Source organism: Conger conger, chromosome 3, assembly GCF_963514075.1.
Source record: "Conger conger chromosome 3, fConCon1.1, whole genome shotgun sequence".
NCBI lineage: Eukaryota > Metazoa > Chordata > Actinopteri > Anguilliformes > Congridae > Conger > Conger conger.
The window spans coordinates 81,555,469-81,557,968 of record NC_083762.1 but is presented as its reverse complement, the minus strand read 5'-3'; the positions used below and the strand labels follow the sequence as shown (position 1 = coordinate 81,557,968).

The 2,500-nt window shown below is 53.0% G+C and overlaps 1 protein-coding gene across 1 annotated transcript in view; it reads left to right on the top strand.

Moving 5' to 3' along the window:
* The window catches only part of gpr156 (G protein-coupled receptor 156), a 16,925-nt gene that overhangs the window by 3,042 nt on the left and 11,383 nt on the right, over nt 1–2,500 (top strand). Inside the window, exon 4 of the mRNA XM_061234158.1 lies at nt 1,306–1,416. Coding sequence (XP_061090142.1) covers nt 1,306–1,416 — 111 coding nt within the window. The remainder of the gene's footprint in view (nt 1–1,305; nt 1,417–2,500) is intronic.

The following is a 2,500-nucleotide window of genomic DNA, read 5'->3' as shown; positions in this document are numbered from 1 at the left end:
CACATACATGTACCCTCATACACACACACATCCACCCTTACACACACAAACACACACACGCACATACATGTACCCTCATACACACACACACACCCTTATACAGACACACATATACATACTCACACTTACACACACCCTTATACATGTACACACGTCCTCATAGTGCTCAGTATAAATACAAATGTATTCATTTGAATTTATTATATAAAATTATATATTATATAAAAAAGCAGGGGGTTTAATAAAACAAGGTACAGCCATCGGAGAAGGGATTTCACAATGAACACAATCAAATAGTAGACATCAAAGCAACATAGAATTTCCTAAGGATGGTATGCGACTGTTCCCTTGAGGATGAGGAAATCTGGGAAGCCATTAACAGTGGTAGTAAAAACTACCCCCCCAAAGAAACGGAGAGGCGCTGCTGTTCCAGAGCGAGTTGGAGAGCTGTGTGACCTTAAATCACGGCCAGCGCTATCTCCCAGGGCGTCGCCCTTCTGACGCGCGACTTCAAACGGCGTCACGAGCGTCCGGCCGCCGCTCCGGAGCGCCGCTCGTTTCCTGTGGAGCGCCGGGTCCTGGAGCGACCCGGGTCTGGTGCTGCTCGCCGGAGTCAGACGCGCTCCGGGCCGATCCTCCCGCCCGCGTCTCCGCTCAGGGCACGCGTGTCTCGGCCTCGCGGCGTGCGCCTGTTCAATTCTTCGCAGAAAAAAAAGACTCAGCATTGTGTTCTTCTTTTTTTCCCCACTTGGCAAAGCCTACATGTGGCATGGCTACATGCCGTCTGTTTTCCCACAGTATTTAATGCAGCTTAAAACCAATGTCCCAGTGTCCGACACTCGGGGAATCGAGCCTGTTATCGTCTGCTTCCAAGCCCCCGTTGACACGCCCGGTCGCGTCAAGGCATCTCCCATGATTCACTCTGTTCGCTGTGCATCATGGGTGAAGACCACAGGACAGCTCTGTGTCTGACGACGTCAGGAGCCCTGGAGCTACGTGGGTGTTGTGCTGGGAAACGTCTGTCTGGCGTGGAGTCCTGACCATGTCTGGACGCTAGTGTGCAAGTGTCAGCTTTTAACTCTTTAAGCAGAAGGATCACAAGTAACTGTGTGTGATTAGAGGGTTCTTAACTGAACGTTTTTGCACTTAAAGCAAGTAGTGCCCATAATGCCTCAGGGTACCATGTGACACACTGCACTGTTGTCTCATTGAACATTTACCCTTGGTGTCAGACGGTGATCTCTGACTACAATGCCCCTAATGCCTCAGGGTACCATGTGACACACTGCACTGTCGTCTCCCCAGGCCCGGATCTGGATCCTGTGCATTGGCAGCTCCCTGGTGTTCGGTCCCATCCTGGGGAAGACATGGAGGATCTACAGGGTCTTCACCCAGCGCGTGCCGGACCGCAGGGTGGTAGGGGCTCCACTCTCTCCCTCTCCATCCCTCTCTCTCTCTTTCTCCTCTTCTCCCTCTTTCCATCTCTCTCTCCCCATCTCACCCTCCCTCTCTCTCTCTCCCTCTCTCTCTCCTCTCTCCCCCTCACTCTCTCCCCCTCTCTCTCTTTCTCTCACTCCCTCTCTCTCCTCTGTCCCCCTCTCTTTCTCTCTCCCTCTCTCTCTCCCTCTCTCACTACCTGTCTCCCCCTCTCTCCCTCTCTCTCTCTCCCTCTCCTTCTTTCTCCCTCTCTCCCCCTCTCTCCCTCTCTCTCCCCCTCTCCTTCTCTCTCCCTCTCTCTCTCTCCCCCTCTCTCCCTCTCCTTCTCTCTTTCTCTCACTCCCTCTCTCTCTCCTCTCTCCCTCTCCTTCTCTCTCCCCCTCTCTCTCTCTCCCCCTCTCTCCCTCTCCTTCTCTCTCTTTCTCTCACTCCCCCTCTCCTTCTCTCTCCCCCTCTCTCTCTCTCTCTCCCCCTCTCTCCTTCTCTCTCCCCCTCTCTCTCTCTCCCTCCATCTCTCTCACTCCCTCTCTCTCTCCTCTCTCTCTCCCTCTCTCCCCCTCTCTCTCTCCCTCTCTCTCTCTCCCCCTCCTTCTCTCTCTTTCTCTCACTCCCTCTCTCTCTCTCCCTCCATCTCTCTCACTCCCTCTCTCCTCTCTCCCTGGCACCAGGAATGAGGCGCTTCAGTAGGATCCAGTCGGATACTGGGGCCATGCAAACTAACGTGCTGGAGTCTGATAAACACAGGGATGGGGTCTGCTAAAACAGATTTATTAGGGCTGTTAAATGTGTCTATTAGACCTGATAAACAGACCTTCTCGGCCTGCTAATCAGACACACTACGAGAGCTGATAAAGCTTATTTAGCCTGCTGAGAGAGACGTATTGCACCTCCTAAAACAGACTTACAGAGGCCTAGGACACATCTGTGCATTGGCTCTGCCAGCTGCTGTGTGCAGTCATTCTCTTTGATTGGCTACTTCTGGTCTGACCCCAGGGTCACTCACACTGATTGGCTACTCCAGGTCTGACCCCAGGGTCACTCACTCTGATTGGCTACTCCAGGT